Here is an 18,684-nt window from a genome sequence, read left to right as displayed (position 1 = left end):
CCTGCTGGATATAGCTCACAAGCACGCACCTCTCGCTCGGTCTGGCAAAGACTGACTGCACAATAATTTGGTTTGGGCATTCGCTCTCGCACTGCTGGCCCACCACAACACAACTCCGTTTCCAAGTAGAAGCCAAAGCTCGGCCAAAATTCACGCAGTCCAAATACGCTACCGTGTACGGTTGCACACACGGCCGTGCGATGACCGGTGAGAAGAGAGACAATCCCCATATGCACAGGTGAGGTGAGAAGTTGCTCTCATCGTTCATCAGTCGCAATTTCTCACACAAACACATTCGTGATTTGTTCACGCGAATGCTTGGGAAGCTTTGACAGTGTTCCCAATTTGGAGATTATTGTTTATAACCTGAAAATTAACATTCGTTTATTTTTTGGTGAAAATATAGCATCAGGACCGTGAATCGAACTCCCCATCTCGCAATCTTACGCCTTTGCACGCAAGACTTCTGGAGACCCCCACACGTGGAACAGGTCAAAATGTAACAAGAGTATATAAGAAATGGTTCTATGATATGGATTAAGTTTCTGCTAAATGGCCTCACGAAAACCTGCTTGGTATCTTGGTATTCACCGACGAAGGACTCTTCAAGCGATCTCAATCTGTTGAACAGAGTACGGGTGTTAGTGTAAACCCACCTTAAGCACCTAAAACCATCTTACGCAGATCTACATGTATGCCCGTTGGCACTTACTGCTGTCATCGATGGAGAAGCGTATAAAAACAAAAACGATTTAAAACTATTGGCAAGCTAGTTATTATAAAATTTGGATTTCCGTTGGTTTATTTGATTATATCGTAAATTTAACGAAAGTTGCGGATAGACAGACAAGTTAAAAAGATAGGTAAACAAGGACTACAAACGTAAGTTAAACAAAATTGTTCATTGGAAAGTTAACTCATTGAATTAATAAATCCGCAGCTTAAAGCAGTCTCACAACATAAACGAGTTGCTAAAAAGGCGTCCGAAAAATCTTTGTCGCATCTACCGCAACAAACTTTAAGGTTTGTATCCACACCTTTAGTCGGTTGAAATGTCAGCAGCCAATAGGCGTCTCAGTGCTGTCCGGCAGATCTCGGATGATGAAAGATCCACTATAGGTTGTTGTCCATTATGTGATCGCCCAGATGTGGCCGATAGCTGGATGGTACAGTGCGACATGTGTGAAAGATGGTTCCATTTTTCTTGTGCAAAAGTAGACGACAATATCAAGGAGAACAGCTTCGCTTGTGAGAAATGTAGGCTTCCATCTGGTCGGGTATCCTTGATATCAGAGGCATCCAAAACCAGCTCAGCGAGGAGGCGGTTGGAATTGCTTCGGTTGGAGGAGGAAAAAGAATTAGAAGAAAAGCTACTCGTGCAGCAAGCGGAAGAAGAAGCTGTCATGCAAAGAAAAGCACTGGAAGAAGAAAAGGAGCGAAGGAAGAGGATTATGAGAGACAAATTGGAGATTGCAAAACGGTACATCGACAAAAAGTACGAGGTTTTGCACGAAGAGGAACGTTCAAACGATGGGAAGAGCCGAAAAAGCGATTTCAGCACTCGGAACAGGTTAAGCGAAGTTCAACAGTGGGTCGAGAATCACGATATGGCCATGGCAACTGGTTTAGGAACAAGCAAGTTTTCCACCGGTCCCACGCCAATCCCTGAAGCTGGCCCCAACAGCGGAGCAACTGGTAACACGGGTGGCGGAACTCTTCCATCCACTTCGGCACAATCCACCGTTCCTGTCAATACACAAGCAACTATCGGTGGACACAACAACAACGATATTGCACCGTGGGGAACAATAGTTCCTCGTTCCGTTCATTCCGCCAATTTCACTCCCGTTGTGATGCCATCTCCACCTACCACGTCTAGTACCCCAGTGTATGCGAGGCAGACTACGCGTACAGTCACGCATACTACAACAGCTTCAATATCACCACCTGTAGTTACGCAGCCACTTGATCGGCCGACATACACTATGGGTCACATTTCTCCACCCCAAGTCGGTGACAAGTCTAGAGCGGATCTGGAAAAAGAGCTCAGAGAATTGCAACAACAATTTGCCACCCTTAAGCAGACGAAGCCCAGTCATCATGGCTTTCCGGATCCGAGTGGCTCCTGTACGTCGAATGCACCGGCTGCTAGTGTGAGTAATATAGTTTATTCAGGAAAGTCTAATATGCAAGTCCCATTGCAAGCGGGCCAGGAAGTGAATACACGCGTACAAATTCCAATTAGTCACACCGTAGAAATTCAAGATTCGAAATTAGGCTACACTCAGGGTTTTGACACGAATTGTATACCTCAGAACACCGTAACTAGCTCAAGGTCTATGCAGCATTGGAATTCAGTTCCTTTGTCAAATTCCTCTAATCTGCCGAGAGTTTCTAACTACTCCGGTAACCATTTCTTACCGGTTAGCTCTGTCGATTATTCCTCGCGACAATACAAGTACAATGTCCCGGATTACCCAAATCAGCAACGAACGTTTCCTATCGGTATTCCTTCCAATCCTATTGTTTCGAGTATATCAAGTATAACGAATCCCATAGTTACACCGCTAGTGTCACATAGAGTATTCAACGATCCTCAAACGTTGGTAGGTGGTCCAAGTGCACAGCAAATCGCCGCAAGACATGTAGTGCCAAAAGAGCTACCCGAGTTCGCTGGTGATCCTATGGACTGGCCGCTGTTCGTGAGCAGCTACAATAACTCAACGCGTATGTGTGGGTATACCGACGACGAAAACCTCATGCGACTTCAACGCTGTCTTAAAAGTAATGCTAAGGAGGCGGTTCGAGGACATTTAAATCACCCATTATCTGTTCCACAAGTAATGGTGACGTTAGAGACACTGTATGGACGCCCGGAGTTGATTGTGAAATGTTTGATGAACAAAGTATATTCAACACCAGCACCGAGAGCAGACAAGCTAGAGAGCCTAATCAGTTTCGGCCTCGTGGTGCAGAATCTCTGCAGTCAGCTACAATCAATGGGCATGAATGCCCACTTGTCAAATCCCTCCTTGCTGCAGGAACTAGTGGACAAGCTGCCAGCAAATGTCAAACTCGACTGAGCCCTCTACCAAAGACAGTTACCAGTAGTGGATTTGCGGGCCTTTAGCGGATACATGACAACGATTGTGTCCGCAGCAAGCAACGTAACACTGTACACTGAACCGCAACGGAAGCAGGAGAAATCGAGGGAAAAGGAGAAAGGGTTTGTAAATGCTCATTCCGTGGAAACGGATCGTGAACACAACGCAGAGGAAGCTGGAGAGTTTGCAGCCCACCAACCAAAACCGTGTCTTATGTGTAAAAAGAACGGACATAAAGTGAGAGATTGTTACAGTTTCCAAAATTTGGCGCTAGAGAACCGATGGAAGACTGCCCAACAGTTGAACCTTTGTCGTCGTTGCCTGATTCCTCATGGTAAATGGCCGTGTAAGGCAACTGTGTGCGGTGTAGACAACTGTGAAGCACGTCACCATAAGCTATTGCATCCTGGGAATCCTCAGCCATACACTAATGAACCAACGTCGTCAACGAGAGCGCAGTCAACTTCAACCCCTTCAGCAACAGTGAATGTTCATCGACAGCCTCAAAGCCAGGTGCTTTTTCGGATAATCCCCGTCTCCCTTTATGGAAAAAAGGCGACGGTTAACACGTTGGCGTTTCTCGATGATGGGTCATCGTACACGTTAATTGAAAAGAATTTGGCTAGCGAACTAGGCGTTGAAGGTGAAGCGGAACCTTTGTGTTTGCAGTGGACCAGCAATATCAAACGAACTGAAAATGATTCACAAAACGTTCAGTTTGAAATCTCAGCGGCTGGGAAAAATCGCAGACATTTGTTGCAGTATGTGCGAACGGTGGAAAGTTTGGATCTCCCCGTGCAGTCTTTGGAGTATGATGATCTCTCACGGAAGTTCGACTACCTAAAAGGTCTTCCTGTCGACAGCTACTCAACAGCTGCACCTCGTATCCTTATAGGCGTTGATAATGCTAAGCTATTGCTGACATTGAAAAAACGAGAAGGTAAATACTGTGAGCCGGTTGCAGCAAAGACAAGGCTTGGGTGGACTATTTACGGTAAAGCAGGACTTCCTGGCTCGCCGAATCATCATCTTCTACACATAGGTAGCCGTTCATCCGATCAACAACTACATGATACCGTGAAGGATTTTTTCTCCACCGAAAGTGTTGGTGTAGCTCTTATACCACAGATTGAAGCGGAGGAGGATCGAAGATCGCGGGAGATTCTGGAGAAGACAACCATCCGTACAGTGTCTGGCCGGTTCCAAACTGGTTTGTTGTGGAAGTTTGACTACGTTGAATTTCCAGATAATCGATTCATGGCGGTGAAGCGGCTTTTGTGCCTGGAAAGGAGTTTGTTCAAGAAACCAGAATTATATGCGAATGTCAAACAACAGATAATCGACTACCAAGTAAAAGGATACGCTCACAGGCTAACGGAAGAAGAATCAAGCGATAGTGATCCTAGAAAAGTCTGGTACCTACCATTAGGAGTAGTTCAGAATCCGAACAAACCAGGGAAAGTTCGGGTCGTGTGGGATGCTGCCGCAAAAACCAATGGTGTGTCATTAAACTCAATGCTACTCAAGGGTCCAGATTTGCTTACATCGTTGCCATCCGTATTATTCCGATTCCGGCAGAAAGAAGTTGCTATCACAGGTGATATAAAAGAAATGTTTCATCAGATTGTAATTCGACCAGAAGACCGACAAGCTCAGCGCTTTCTTTGGCGGGATAGTCCTGATGATCCGATAAAGGAATATGTTATGGACGTTGCAACGTTTGGGTCAACATGTTCACCATGCTCTGCCCAATACGTGAAAAACAAGAATGCTGAGGAATGGAACCAAGTATATCCTGATGCGGCGGAGGCTATTATAAATAACACATATGTAGATGACTACGCAAGCAGTTCAGACACGGTGGAAGAAACGGTTCGTTGTGCACTAGAAGTTAAGAAGATCCATGCAAGCGCAGGCTTCGAAATTCGTAATTGGCTCTCGAATTCCAAACAAGTTCTTCAACGGGTCGGGGGATGTAGTTCCCAAGTTACAAAAAGCTTTATTGCAGAAAAGTCCACCGATTCAGAACGAGTTCTTGGTATGACTTGGCTTCCAGAAAGCGATAATCTTTCCTTTACATTGAAGTTACGAGACGATGTTCTTCAATTGCTGTCGGAACATTCAATCCTGACAAAACGCCAAGTTTTGAGAGTCGTGATGAGCGTATTTGATCCCCTTGGGCTGGTGGCAGCATTCGTTGTACATGGCAAGTGCTTGATCCAGGACATTTGGAGATCTAACATAGACTGGGACGAACGAATCCCGGATAAACTGGTCATTCAGTGGCGGCGCTGGGTAGAGGTCCTAGAAAGCCTCAATCGAGTGAAGATTCCACGCTGCTATTTTCCTGGTTATGATCGTCGTAGCTACAAAACCTTAGAACTTCACGTATTTGTAGATGCAAGTGAGGCAGCATACGCTTGTGCAGCTTATTTCCGTATTATCGATCGCACACGGGTGCGCTGTTCCTTAGTCTCTGCTAAAACGAAGGTAGCCCCTTTGAAACCAATGTCCGTTCCTCGATTGGAGTTGCAAGCTGCAGTTATCGGAGTTCGCCTGATGAAATCGATTCAGGAGAACCACACTCTGCCGTTTGTCCGGCGTGTGTTCTGGAGCGATTCAAAAACAGTTCAATCGTGGCTTCACTCAGACCAGCGGAAGTACCAGCAGTTCGTGGCCTACCGAGTTAGCGAAATATTGAACGAGACGAAGCCGGATGAATGGAGGTGGGTTCCAACGCGACTCAATGTGGCGGATGAAGCCACGAAGTGGGGTAAAGGCCCAAGTTTTCAAGCCGATAGTCGATGGTTCATAGGTCCTGAATTCCTCTATGAAGCTGAATCTGGTTGGCCGAAACAGGAGTTTTGTCCACCGGACACTTTGGAAGAAATGCGATCTGTGCACGCTCACCATCGGGCGAATGCGGAGTATCTTATCGATTATCAGCGATTCTCGAAATTTCAACGACTTCTTCGGACGATAGCCTACATTCTTCGCTTCATTAATCGTTGTCGCAAAAAATCTTCTCTCGAAATAACCAGTGCTGACATACTCTCTAGAGAAGAATTTGTGAAAGCTGAAGTCGTGTTATGGAAGTTGGTACAGTCTGAACAGTACCCTGAGGAGATTGCGATAATTCGCAAAAACAAGCAATGCCCACCGGAAGATGCCAAACGTTTGGCAAGAAGTAGCTCCTTGCGTAAGCTTACAGTATTTCTCGACGATCTTGAAGTTCTACGAATAGACGGACGGATTGGTGCCGCTAAGTTTGTTTCATATGGACCCAAACATCCTATAGTCCTTCCTAAACGACATTATGTCACCGAGTTGCTTATTGAACACTACCATCAACGGTACGCCCATGGCTATGGAGAAACGGTGGCTAATGAACTACGTCAAAGTTACCACATTCCCAACTTAAGAACAATCATTCGGAAGGTAGCAAAGCGATGTTCATGGTGCATTATATATCGGGCGGTTCCCCGAATGGCTCCTCTTCCCGCTGCGAGAGTGACCCCTTATGTCCGGCCGTTCACTTTCATAGGGATCGACTACTGCGGACCTTTTTTTATACGCATCGGAAGGAGCAATGTGAAAAGATGGGTGGTTTTAATAACATGTCTCACTATTAGGGCGGTTCACCTTGAGGTGGCTTATAATATGTCCAGCGAATCGTGCAAGATGGCCATCAGGCGATTTATCGCTAGGAGAGGGGCGCCACAGGAGATTTATAGTGATCAAGGTACAAATTTCGTGGGAGCAAGCAGAGAACTACGAGAGCAACTAACTGCAGTGAATCGTGCTTTGGCTGGAACTTTCACTAATCGTGATACACAGTGGCGTTTTAACCCCCCTGCTGCTCCCCATATGGGCGGCGCATGGGAACGGATGGTACGAACAGTAAAGACTTCGTTGCAAACGTTAACTACCAGCAGAAACCCGGATGAGGAAACATTCCACACACTTTTGGCAGAAATTGAAGGTATCATTAATTCTCGACCATTAACATTTGTTCCGTTGAGTACTGAGGATGAAGAAGCTCTAACGCCTAATCACTTCCTGATGCTAAGCACAAACGGTGTTACTCAACTGCCGCAGACACCAGTTAGTTCCAGCGGACGAACACTTAGGGCTAACTGGAATCACATGCAGAGTTTATTGGACCAGTTCTGGAAGAAGTGGATTAAGGGCTACCTGCCCACGATCTGCCGACGAACAAAATGGTTCGATGATACTAAGCCGGTAGAGGTAGGAGACTTAGTGGTCGTGGTCGATGAAGGAGTTCGTAACAGCTGGGTACGTGGAAGAATTGTGAAGGTGTTTCCTGGGAGTGATGGCAGGGTACGAAAAGTAGATGTGCAGACAACTAATGGAGTACTTCAACGACCAGTTACCAAGGTGGCTGTGCTTGAGGTGGAAGTAAGAGGTATGGCTGAAAAGAATTTGCAGCAATACGGGTCGGAGAATGTTAGTGTAAACTCACCTTAAGCACCTAAAACCATCCTACGCAGATCTACATGTATGCCCGTTGGCACTTACTGCTGTCATCGATGGAGAAGCGTATAAAAACAAAAACAATTTAAAACTATTGGCAAGCTAGTTATTATAAAATTTGGATTTCCGTTGGTTTATTTGATTATATCGTAAATTTAACGAAAGTTGCGGATAGACAGACAAGTTAAAAAGATAGGTAAACAAGGACTACAAACGTAAGTTAAACAAAATTGTTCATTGGAAAGTTAACTCATTGAATTAATAAATCCGCAGCTTAAAGCAGTCTCACAACATAAACGAGTTGCTAAAAAGGCGTCCGAAAAATCTTTGTCGCATCTACCGCAACAACGGGACATAATTTTGTACGCCGAATTGAGGAGGATTATTCCTCGGTAACTGGCGCTCTCTAGTCTGTGTCAGACATTATGTATACGCGCTTCATGGAATGAGCATGAGATCACTTTTCAACTAATATTACGGGCGAAAATGTATTGAAATGAAACACATTTTGTTGATCTCCGATAGCACTGTGCCTCCTCATATGATCACATGTGCATTGGCTCATGAGACGTCTCATGAGACAATTTCAATGTCAAAAGTATTCGAGTCCTGTAACTGGAAACATTGTTTTGTAGTACTGCATTCGCAATGTCTAAGAAGTGTAGCGTCTCCGATGAAGAGCTATTCTCTATCAATCCAGTTGAAAAAAAGGCATTTTGTTTGTTGTGCAATAAGAAGCTAACGGATCTGAGGAAATTTTCATACCACCGCCATTACAAGCTTCTGCATAGGACCGCTGCTATCAAATATGGTATTTTGGAAAGCGATGAGGGAAGTGGGGATTCCAAAGCTGGAAATCCGCATGGATACTTCAACTTATATTTCGTCGTTAGTAGAGCTCGTTACCGTTAATGAATTGCCATTGAGTATGTTGCAATATCCAGTCTTCCAACGTATTTGCCGTCCTATCGGAGAGAGTCTGCATATTTCCCGACAATTGACCCCGGATTCTATGCGATCGGTTAGTATATTTTACATTTTAGTCTTTATTGAGAAAATGTTTAAGCCACATTTTGCCAAATGAATTTTAAAGGTTTTAAGGAACGTCGCAGGTCAAATACGTGAATATATTCGCAAAGAAGTGTACGGAATCATGGTATGTCTCAAGGCAGATGCAGCTTCCCGGTTGGATCGCGAGTTTCTTGGTGTCACTTTGCAATACTTGGATAAAAGAACCATTAAAATACGAACTTTGAACATATTGGAGTTATACGACAGACACACAGCTGAAAATTTGGCGGGAGAAATTTGCTTGAACCGTACGATATCGACATTAGACGAGTTTTGACGGTCACCACCGATAATGCCAGCAATATGACTGCCGCCGTGCATCGTTTGAAAATGCGTCAGGAAGCGGCCATGAATGACTTGGAAGAGGATAGTATTAGCGATAGCGAAATAGAAGAAGAAAATGATGAACATGATGGAGAGTCAACGATGTCAACGTTTGAAAAGATTGAGTTTGTAGAACCAATTATGAACGGCGTGAGGTGTGCAGAGCACACGTTGCAATTGGCAGTTAACGATACACTGAAAGCCTCAAAATTCAAATCAATTCTAGCGAAGATTCGAGCTGCTGTAAAAGTTCTCCGCAAAATGCCATACAAACGGATGTTCACTTTGAGCAACAAGAGAAGACCAAAGTTAGATTGTGTAACACGATGGAACAGTACGTATTCGATGTTAGATTCGCTTTGGAAAGAAAAATCATTCATTGAAACTTTAGTGGATGAATCCGGAAAAGCATTAATAGAAAGCGCCTTGTGGAACTCCATCGGACAGTACCTGTCAGCATTGAAGCCGGTGGCAGACGCTACAGTTCAGCTACAAAAATCTCAAATTACGTTTGGAGATTTCTTTTTGATCTGGGAGAAGTGCTGCTTTGAAATAAGTAAAAATAATGATGAATTATCAGCCACTCTGGCCTCAAAAATGGAAGAGCGACGCAAACAGATAATGACCAATGAATCGTTCCTTGGTGCTATCTACATGGATCAAAGAATTAATTTTCGGAATAGTCCTTTCATCTCCCCTGAAGAACGCATCATCACATTGGGAAATTTTATATAATTTTAGTTTTTATAATTTTCTTAACCCACAGGAATATATTAAGAAAACATGATGAAATCTATTAATAGCCAAGAAAGAATTTCAGAATAACGAATTGAAAGAAGATTTGAATAAACTGTCGCGTATGCCAAGACTAAAGCAAGATACTGACAATGGGGAAACTATTCTGGACTGGTGGTATGAATTAAAAAGCACTAAGCCGGACATGTATGCTATTGCCATAACGTTGCTATCGATTCCATGTACACAAGTTTCTGTGGAGCGGTGTTTCAGCGGATTAGCTCTTGTTTTGACAAAGCATCGTACACAGTTACATGACGAAACGCTCAGAAATATTCTTTTAATAAGGTTGAACAACGATCTTTTACAAAGGGTTGATTATATCAAAGCATTAGCATAAATTTGTTTTTTTGTTCATTTAATGAATAGGCTCTAATTGAAGAATTTGCCCCGTATCCTCAACACACAGATTCGTTCGCTAATGGGTTTCCACTTGCTTCATCTGCTTGCCCATCACTACGAAACCAACTCCATGCTCTGCTTTTCCGCCGCCGCTGTGATAGATGTTATATTTGAATGCAGTGTTGGTCGTGGAGTCCACGGCTCGGAATTCACGTTCTCCGGTTGTAGGCCATCGGACTTCTTGGATAACGGCCACGTTCACTCCAACCTTCTGCAGCTCACGACCCAGAAGGCTTACTCGTCCAGGTTCATTTAGGGTCGTGACATTTCAGGTACCGATTTTCCAATCATAGTCCTTATTTCGTTGTCGGGTCGATTGCCAAAAATACCGTTCTCTTTTTCTTCTATCTCCATTTTTCGTGGTATTTAAAAGGCTTCAGTAAGCTACCTTACCGGGGTCGCGTTACCTACATTGCTCTGGTGGGGCTGCCTCCTTAAGTATAGCTGACGCGATCCAGCATTTCGTTAATCAGCCGCTGGGTACCAGGCAGAGGGTATTTGAACCACACCTCGAACTTTATGAGATGCATTGATATACAAGGAATGTTCAGACCAGATTTGATCATAATTGATTTTAGCTAAACTTGGCAAATAATAAAAAATCTGCCGAAACCGCAATTTCTTCTGAAGTAATAGATTCTGCAACTTTGTTGTAAGAAAAATATTTTCGGAAATTTAAGTAGAAATTTATCACTCATCAAATCGACGTTCGCATCCCGCCCACAAAAGCAGAGCCGTTTTGAAAATTTGGTATTGATCATTCACAAAAGCCAGTTTTATTATTATTTTATGATGAATTAGAAATCTAATGGAAACGTATTTTGAACAATAATATCGCCTTAGATTTTGATGAATATTAAACGCCTAAAATGTTGAAGATTATTTAGTGAAAGCTCGAGTGAAAGCTTCTGAAACTGAATCAGAAGGCCAGAGCTGGTCAAAGTTCGGAACCATACACCAAACAATTATCAAAAAATTTTCAACTTACTGTTTTAATCATTACATATTCTGAAGCTCATTTCAAGAAAACCCCGAATATTATCTTTATGGGTCTATGGTGGTCTTAACAGCATCGAAATCAGTTCATGTGTTTCCAAACATTACATGAGCCTCAATTTGATGATGGGCTTAGGAAGTCTTATGGTCGATCTTCACGTCTCTGGTAGGATCTCTTTGATGATACCGTTGCAACATTCCTTTTGAAGCAGTTTGCCAGCCTACAGAAACATATCATCCAAGAAGACGCTGTTGCAACTGAATCGGAGGGAATTACGAGGTTTAATGCTAACTAATTTCGAAATATTTTAAAGTCATTTTTGTCATTTTATTGTCAGAGTTAAATCATTTTGTCAGCTTTTATGTTATTTAGATGTCTATTGTCATTATGGGTGCTCAAAATCTACACAAGCAGTTTTTTCTACTCACATGGAACATGTTGCCCAATGTTTCATCGCAGAAACCGAATCGGAAGTTTTTTTTATTTTTTTATATTTTTATTTCAATTAATTTTTTATCAATTATCAATCAGGAGAATTTTTCAAAGGAATCAAGCAAAGTTTTAAGTGAAGACTCAGTAGAAACTCCAGTGGAAACTCGTTACTATAAAAATTTAAAAGAATATACTCTTGAATTCTATCAATCTGAAAGTACAAAAATTAAACGTTTTTCAATCATCAAAACAACGAGTTTATTGAATTCACTAACCTATTGGATTTTGTAAATTAAAATTGGAAAGTGTAGACTCAAAGAAAATTTCATTATGCTTCCTTAAATACCTTAAATACAATAAAGAATCGATTGAACGAATAAAAACTCAGAGGTGCAGCCAAATCGGATTGTACGGAAAGGTGACGTTGAACTACGTAGCTGTATGTAATGTACACGATATCAACTTTTCTGTTTGATGAGACCAAAGCAAGCGTTTTTCAAGCCCAGGGTGAATCTGTTTTCGTTGTTAATCCTGTGCTCCTGAGATTGAGTGAGCATTACGAACCCTGGTGATGTATATAATTTTTAGATCAACATTTTTCGAATAATCAAGGATGAACAACGCTCTCAAGCGATCACATATCCAAATTATCAATTCATCAAATGCCCTCAAGCTTTCGAGAGGAAACACGCGTGTAAGTTAATAGAATCGAAGTGCTCCAGCTAAAAGTCCTGTAAGTTGCATTAATTTGACGTCTATGCCAGCTTGAGGTCTCCATTTAGCCTTGCGAACCATGGCGCAGAATCCGGAGTTTTCAGGTTGGAAACATTCTCGATCCCCTGGGCATAGTATATATATATATATATATATATATATATATATATATATATATATATATATATATATATATATATATATATTGTATTTGTCCCGTTACGCTGGGATATGGATACCCTGAAGTAGTGCGTAACAGTGTGCATCCGGTCATATCGCCAGGCTCGGTACAACACTGAAGCTGACAATATGACGTCCATAACCCCGAATCCCAAGGTGTCAGGCGACCAGTGCAGTTAACGGAGCCTGTAATGCTGGGTAGACACTTTTTCGTGGTGCATTACAGAGTAAGATTTACCACACTATGCTCTAGTTCTTACTATTCTTGTCAATACTTATGAGTGATGGTCGGAAGAGTATGGAACGACTATAATTTGCTTTTAGATGACCCATTGTTTGCTCCTTTTGGATGGAGGCAATGGAGTAAATTATAAAAAAAACTCAACTCAATCTTAGGCTGGTTTCGAAGCCGACGACATGAAGCCATGAAGCTCCAGAGCGCTGATTAATTAGGAAAGAAGCGCATACGAAATTGGTGGATCTGCTGAACCCTCTGGCTGAATTAGAGCTCTGTGTAAAAATGAGATTCAGAAATACTCAAACGCAATGAAATCAGATCTGTACAAAAACGAATTCGGATCTCATAAGTAGCAAAAATATGTTTGAATTTCAGTACCGATGCATGGCCAAAATCAGTATTATCCCACTTATTGTTAAGCCGAAACTGATTGAGGGACGCGCCTTTGAGAGTTGGTATAAGCTATTTCTCGAAGGGTATAAATAGCGGTACCTTAATCTAAAGAGGCTTTACATTAAGCTTGAGAAAATATCTGATTAAAAAACGACTACTTCATTTCTTCTCAATAGAAATGTAGCAGAAAGACATGCACTAAACAAATGACACGGGTATACTACAAAAGTTCAATGAAATGGACGCAGTGGTTCATCCCGATTAAAAAAAAACTATTGTATTTGGCACACAAAATGCATACTACTGCAATGACGGACATAGAAAGCTTTCAATTGATAACGAAAGAAATGCTAATAGATTACTAAGTTTGGAAGCAGGCCAAGTTCCAGTTGGAATGTAGTGCTATGGAAGCAGCTTGGGATGCACTTACGAGATTGACTGATTCACCGATACCGATTGCTAAACTGTAAGCAAGTTTTCAATAGTAAATATTATCATACAAAAATATTGTAACACACTGATGTCGATTTTTACGCGGTAAGATATGGGCCGCGTAAATTTAAACAACGTAAAAAACCGCGTAAATCCCAAAATATGTCTGAATAAACCCCGGAATTCCCGAAATTCGAGTGAAAAAAATCGTATGAAAAACGATTTGTGTAAAAAACGCATTAAAAAAACGACTGTGTAACCCAGTGTACACTGGGTATGAAGCGTTGACTCTTCCTTGATCGAATGGTCAAAGAAAATTGAAAAACTATCGAGAAACGACTGAGATATTAACAATCAAAGTCTATCATATTTTCGTAGCGTTTTTCGATTTTTTGCAATCGTAAAGTGTACCCGAATGTAGAAAAGACAGACGTAGTTCTACGTCAAAATCTTTGAGGGGAAAGGTCAATTACCATAAAAAAGAAAAGAATTTTGATGTTGAAGACATTTTTCACTCGTCTGTAAGAACATTTAAAAATATTTCCTGGCATCCCTGCAGAAACAAACCAACCAAACCATACGGCTCAACGGCTGTTGCCTTGTTCAGATTACAGCTGAATAACATGTTATTCGAAGGTGTTACTTCTGAATAACAAAACCGTTCGCACTAGCATTTTAGGTAATACTATTTGACAGCTGACAGTATGTGTCAAGCGCCAAATTTTTTCGAGCAGTTTGTTGTTTGTTTACAAATATGCAGCGAGATTCTTCAAATTAGAATTCAATTATTATTAAACAATTATTCTGTTTGCGATAAAATAACCGTGATGAGATTTATTGATTTGCTTTTTTTCGTAATTGCAAGAAGGGGACCAAACATAGAAGGCTTGAGTTCAGTATGGGTTGAAACTGATAATGATTAGTGTGCGATAAAAAGCCAGAAGTATTTGTGTGCTTCGTTTAAATTTTATTTTGCTCATTTTTCCATCGCAAATTGGCTAGGAACTTTTGGTTACAAGTAGGTAATTTCATTAGCTTGTTTACTGATGTTGCTTTCTATATAAAATGGTGTGTATTGTTAGTCTTAGGTTTCGTCATCGGTGAACGGGATGTGAAGTCGAGGATTCCATAAATATTACACAGGCAGAAAGCATAAATGGAGCCTGGGAGGTCAAGATTGTTCAGAAATAATGTTTAGCAGCTGCAAGACGAGCCAACGTGAATTCAAGTTAAACAAAATTGTATTACCAAAACAGTGTGACAATGGAATTCGCGGAACAACCGCACCGCGAGAAAACAGGATTCCTGGAACCCGAGCTAACTCGCGAACAACGGTGAAAATTCCAAAAATATTCAGTACGATCGTTTGGAGCGACCGACGGCTTTTTATTGCGGTAAGCCCGAAACAGTTTATTATGCAATATATTTTTTAAATTTTCGAAATAATGTTGCTGATGGTAATAATTTTATGTATTTAGTCCATGGACCCAATGGGAAGTGTCATCAGTGTTGGTTGATTATTCTGCACCTATTCTGTAGATCCAGTTTTGCTCAAAAGGTCATCGGAAGACCACATGTTGCCGGTAGTGATAATTGGTTTTAAGAGTAAGAAACCCACCGTAGTTTCACCCACAAGAGGATGTACGAAGTAACTTCCAATTTTTATAATAAAACAACGCAGGATGATATCGCACGTAATCGTCATCAGAGGAGATGGTATTAGTTGCCAAAATCAGCAAAAACCATTCATCACATTCCATTTATATCTCAACTTAGGTGAACGAGGCCAGGGACGGAACTACGTTTCGCTAGGAAGGGATCGTGGAGTACTACTAACTATAATAGATACTAGAGTAGAACGATTCGACCGAAATAAAGATATTCAAACGCATTTACTTCTTCTTCTTCTATGGGTCTACATTCCAAGTGGAACCTGGCCCGCTTTTCAACTTGGTATCCTTCACCATTTTCTCAGTTATAATTTGAAAGCTTTTCTATGCCCGCCATTGCATAAGTGTGTCTCCTGTTTGGCAAGTACAATGGATACATTATGCCCAAGCAATCGAGATTGTTTCCCACCCGAAAACATACTAGACTGAACCGAAAATCGAACTTGTTAACTCTTGATTCGCAGTCCTACGCATTCAGTTAAAGGCAGATAGCTTAAGGGCTAAATATATATATTAACTTGAATATGAATTAGACGGTTTAAATTAAATGTAAGTAATCTGAAAATCTATTCTTGTTTTTATTAACTATGGGTTCAATTCAGTTTTAATCTAGCTTTATTTTTATGAATTTAAAAATTATTTATGAAAGTTTCACAAGTAATACCGAATTTAAGAATTTGTTGTATAATGGTTAGAAAGATGAAATACAAAACATAACGTGTTCGTAGTAAGTTGTGAAAAGGTGTCTGTTAAACATACAGCTTATTGATTGATAGAAGATGTTTTGTATTATACTAATGACACACTGGTGGTATAAGTACCATGGTACAAGAATCTTGAAATGAGTACCCTACTGATTATTCTCTTTATTAAAGATAGTCTTGGAATAATTTTCTTGTACCATGGTACAAGTACCACAGGTGTGTCCTTAGTATTACATTACGACTTTCTGATAACATGTAATTTTTTGATATTTGTTTGGTTTTTCAAGATGTTTTGTTTTACACTCTCTAGACATAGAACATGTCGCCAGGATGATTTCTCGAACTTTCAATAAACATGTTCATTTTTTGACATTTGTTTAGTTAGAAGACATGCAGTTATGATCGACATGAATTTCAAATACCATGTATGTGTATTTTAATTTATTTTATCAAAATGGAATTTCAAAAATACGTATGCAAGGATTTTTTTCATCCAATCCTGTAAATATTTTTTTTTTTAAATGAAACATTTATGAACAGTTTTTGTTGTATTAAATTTACAGATCATATTATTTTGAGTGAATGTTATTGAAAACTCACTTCCAACTTAACTAAACATAAACAACCTATATGTTTTTTTTTTACTTTCATTCAACAAACTTTGTTACTTGGGTTCAATGCATTCCTAATTTAATTCCATTTAACTTTTATTATGAGTTATGAGAAGTCGAACACTTGTGGAATACGTTACAATGGCGGATTTTCAAGTATGGCCGGAATTTCGATATGATCAATTCTTTCGCGATGTGGTTCGTTCACCCGAACACCGGAGTACTTCTACAACTCTTCGATGCACACGATCTTCTGACTATCGGGAGAAGTCCAATATTAGATCGGCGGAATCCAGTACCGATTACGACTTATCGTGTGCATTCTGCAGGCAATTTCTAAATCGTTTCTCCTTCACATAATTAGGAACTCAAAATGCAAGTCAGCAGCTACTTGGTAATATAATCAATATTTAATATTTAATTTTCAATATTTAATATCTAATTTTTAATTTTTAATTTTTAATATTTAATATTTAATATTTAGAATTTAATATTTAATATTTTATATTTAATATTCAATATTTTATATTTAATATTTAATATTTAATATTTAATATTTAATATTTTATATTTTAATTTTTTTCAGTATTTTACATTAAATATTTATAAATATTTAATTTTGAATATTAAATATTAAATGTTAAATATTAAATAATAAATAATAAATATTAAATATTAAATATTAAATATTAAAAATTGAATATTAAATATTAAATATTAAATATTAAATGCGACAGTCCATCATGAAGTATACCTTGTCAATTTTCAGTCCATCGTTCTACACAGCTGATTGGAGAATCCGATAGAAAACAAAAAGGAAATCAAAAATGACATTGCCGTATATCCAATTGGACACGCGAAATGACCAACCACTTGAATGCAAGAAAACATGCGCAGGGCCTTCGGACTTCAGTCGAGCAGCAAATTCGATCAGTTGTATCATGTTATTCCCAATAACATGTTTTTCAAAGGTGTTATTCGGCTGCCAGAAATGTATGGGAATATTACCTTCGAATAACATGTTATTGGCCGAATAACACCAAAGCGCGAATAACATGTTATTCGACCGTAGTGTGGATATAGTATGTCTCTGGAGTAAAAAACATCAATGAACTGAAGTCGACCTTTCCTAAACCAGATTACCTTTCACAAATAAGTCAGGTTACAGCCGCTTAAGATCAACCATATGTAATTTATTTAAATTTAAAATATCAATCATATAGAAACTTAATTCAAATCAGAAGGAAATTTTAATACCTGAGTACCTATGATGGTACGTTTTTACTTTTCCGGACCATTCATTTCAAACTCATTGATTATCTTACCTTCAAAGTTCGGCTGATTCTTTCGCCAGTCAAAATAATGCACCGACACTTGAAAAAGCGAACATTCATGAATCACTTCACCCACTGCTGCCACTACGGAAAGTCGTCCGATCGGAATCGCTTTTTTTCACCGCATAAAAATATCTTCATCACTTCAAAACAAAATTTTCAAGTTCTGCGTGTTTGATTCACCAAAATTTTCAACCTTGCATGTCTTCAACCTACTAAATTTGCGATCACTGTGACTGACATGCTCGCTTGAACAATCAAGCACCAGAACTGCTGTGTGTCGAAGTTGCGAATGAAAACATTCACTCCTGCTCACGTCTCGTCCCTCATCGACTCACTAGCAGGGCAATCAAAACACAGAACTCATGCGTTTTGTTGCAGTCGCAACAATGGAGGAGCTTTGTGATTGTGTGTGTATAACGGGACTTGATGCATTTTGCATGAAGAAAGTAACGAATAAAAGCTTATAAGCTTCCATTAAGTTTCCGATAGCTAGCCTCATCGGCCATCGAAGAAAAAAAAAAGAGAATAATTCGTAATAAGGTTTTACATCAAATAAACATAACCTCAAAAACTCAAACGAATGAATTCAATTTGACATTTATCGGTGGTAGGTTCATGAGGTTCATCATATCTCCCGCAGCAAGCGGATGAACCTTTGTTTATATACAAACCACCGATACCTGTCAAATATGGAAGAAATTCATCAGAACGCAGCCGTGGCTACATACGTGTGACGTCACACTGTGAAACCATATAGTAATTATTACACTCTTATGTTTCCTGTCT

General features: G+C 40.1%; 2 protein-coding genes across 5 annotated transcripts in view; one reads left to right on the top strand and one right to left on the bottom strand.

The window, feature by feature from the left end:
- Positions 1–18,157, bottom strand: part of LOC134205688 (PH and SEC7 domain-containing protein) — a 338,134-nt gene extending 319,977 nt beyond the window's left edge. Inside the window, exon 1 of one of the 4 annotated variants that reach the window (XM_062681206.1) lies at positions 17,887–18,157. The gene's annotated coding sequence lies outside the window, so the exon portion shown is untranslated. Of the gene's footprint in view, positions 1–19; positions 137–17,886 lie in introns of those variants that run through there. The other 3 variants (XM_062681209.1, XM_062681207.1, XM_062681208.1) reach the window with 3 other exon arrangements.
- On the top strand, positions 3,138–6,525 carry LOC134206922 (uncharacterized). Its single transcript, XM_062682665.1, has 2 exons — positions 3,138–6,314; positions 6,403–6,525. The coding sequence occupies exons 1-2, from the start codon at positions 3,138–3,140 to the stop codon at positions 6,523–6,525; spliced, it is 3,300 nt and encodes a 1,099-aa protein (XP_062538649.1).
- Positions 18,158–18,684: the final 527 nt, after the last annotated feature.

The sequence above is a fragment of the Armigeres subalbatus genome, chromosome 1 (genome assembly GCF_024139115.2).
Source record: "Armigeres subalbatus isolate Guangzhou_Male chromosome 1, GZ_Asu_2, whole genome shotgun sequence".
Taxonomy (NCBI): domain Eukaryota; kingdom Metazoa; phylum Arthropoda; class Insecta; order Diptera; family Culicidae; genus Armigeres; species Armigeres subalbatus.
This window is presented reverse-complemented; position numbering and strand designations above follow the sequence as displayed.